At 44.7% G+C, this 1,994-nt stretch overlaps 1 protein-coding gene across 1 annotated transcript in view; it reads right to left on the reverse strand.

Moving 5' to 3' along the window:
• PTPRT (protein tyrosine phosphatase receptor type T) overlaps nt 1–1,994 on the reverse strand; it is an 804,737-nt gene that overhangs the window by 429,668 nt on the left and 373,075 nt on the right. Inside the window, exon 8 of the mRNA XM_007464800.1 lies at nt 67–363. Coding sequence (XP_007464862.1) covers nt 67–363 — 297 coding nt within the window. The remainder of the gene's footprint in view (nt 1–66; nt 364–1,994) is intronic.

A 1,994-nucleotide genomic window follows, 5' to 3' on the forward strand; every position in this document is an offset into this window, starting at 1 on the left:
CCCCCCCGCCCCGAGCAGGTCTGGCATTCCCCGTTCCCGAGTGAGCATGCGCATCGCCGCACTCACCATCCTCCTCCGTCTGCACTACCAGCTGCTCACTCTCCATCCGGCCCTCGGGGTTGGACAGCAGCAGCCGCAGCCGGATGGTCATGAAGGGGCGCAGGCCCCGCAGGGTGTAGTGGGAGGAGGTCTGAATGAGCTCTTCGGCCTCGTACTGCTGCTGGTTGAACACGTACTGGTACTGCACCGTGAGGTTGTAGCTGTGGCAGCGGGTCACCGCGTAGCCGAAGGGCTCCCACTGCAGCGTCAGCTGCCGGGCTCGGATGTCCACGATCTCCACGTTTTGCGGGCCGTGCACCGGGTCTGCAAGACACACACGCAAGACACAGGGCTCTGAGGAGGCTGTCAGGAAGGTGGGGTGGAGGCCCCGCTAAAACAGGGGAGAACAGCTCTTCAAACTCAGCCCAATCACTCAGCCACTGCCTTCCTGATTTCATCACCTAGAGTATAATTTAATTAACATTTTTCTGTAAATCAAACTCCTTCTTCTTTTTTAAATAAGGACTATTTAAAGGGAAAACCTGAATCACTTGCCATAAGTAAATGTTTACCATTTAAAACAATGCAAAGTTGTCTTCATCAGTGTACCACCAAAAACCGTGTTGGGTACCACTAACAGCACACACAGCACTTTGGGGAAATACTAATTGAGAAGGATGTTGGAGTCCTGATCTACCTCTTTACATTCCATCTGGCCACATCCCCTCCCCTTGAGAAACCAGCCCCATTTCTTTAGTTCACCACACTGAGGTGCACAGTCTAGAAATCAAATCGCATCCTCAGCAGGTCACTGTGACTCACTGACAGTGCCTTGGAATTTCCCTTCCTTTCACTGACAACACAACTCATCCTTTCCTAGCCTCCCACAACAGTCCTCAACCCTTCCTTCTTTCCTCTCCACTTTTTTCCAAACAGGCCCCTCCAGGGGCATCATTCTAAAAACAGATCTGATCCAGCAATCCCACTCCTGGGCATATAATCAGACAAACTGTAATTCAAAAAGATACATGCACCCCTATGTTCACAGCAGCAGTATTCACGATAGCCAAGACATGGAAACAACCTAAATGTCCATGGACAGAGGGATGGATAAAGAAGATGTAGCATACATATACAATGAAATATTCCTCAACCATAAAAAAGAAAGCAATAATGCCATTTGCAGCTACATGGATGGACCCAGAGATGATCACATTAAGCGAAGTAAGTCAGAAAGAGAAAGACAAATACCATATGATATCACTTATATGTGGAATCTAAAATATGACACAAATAAACTTACCTACGAAACAGACTCACAGACATAGAGAACAGACTTGTGGTTGCCAAGGAGGAGGGGGTTCCGGGGAGGGAAGGATTGGGAGTTTGGTATTAGTAGATGCACACCATTATACATAGAAACAACAAGGTCCTACTGTGTAGCACAGGGAACTATATTCAATATCTTATAATAAACCATAATGGAAAAGAATATGAAAAGGAATATATATATATATATAACTGAATCACTTTGCTGTACACCGGAAACTAATACAACATTGTAAATCAGCTATACTTTAATTTAAAAAAACAACAACAGATCTGATCATGACTTCTCACCCTAGTGCTGTCTCCCATTCCAGCCCTCCCTACTGATCTTGGTTCCAGACCCCCATATGTAACATTGGCTATGTTTATTTTATTATGAATATTCTATTTACACTTTACACAAATTAAATAGATGTTTTTGTGCACAACAGATAATAAAAAACAAAACTTTTCTTTTTTTAATCCCTATATGTAAAGCTCATTTTATAAGGTTTAGGCACTTGTTAACGATAGAAATGTAACTTCTTTTATGATCGGCGTTCCCCATAAGTTCTTCTGTCTGACTCTCTTCGCTGGGAGTAGTTAAGCACAGGCTAGAGATTCAATCCGTGTACTCCCCCCCTCCC

The sequence above is a fragment of the Lipotes vexillifer genome, unplaced genomic scaffold (genome assembly GCF_000442215.2).
Source record: "Lipotes vexillifer unplaced genomic scaffold, Lipotes_vexillifer_v1.1 scaffold53, whole genome shotgun sequence".
Classification (NCBI taxonomy): domain Eukaryota; kingdom Metazoa; phylum Chordata; class Mammalia; order Artiodactyla; family Lipotidae; genus Lipotes; species Lipotes vexillifer.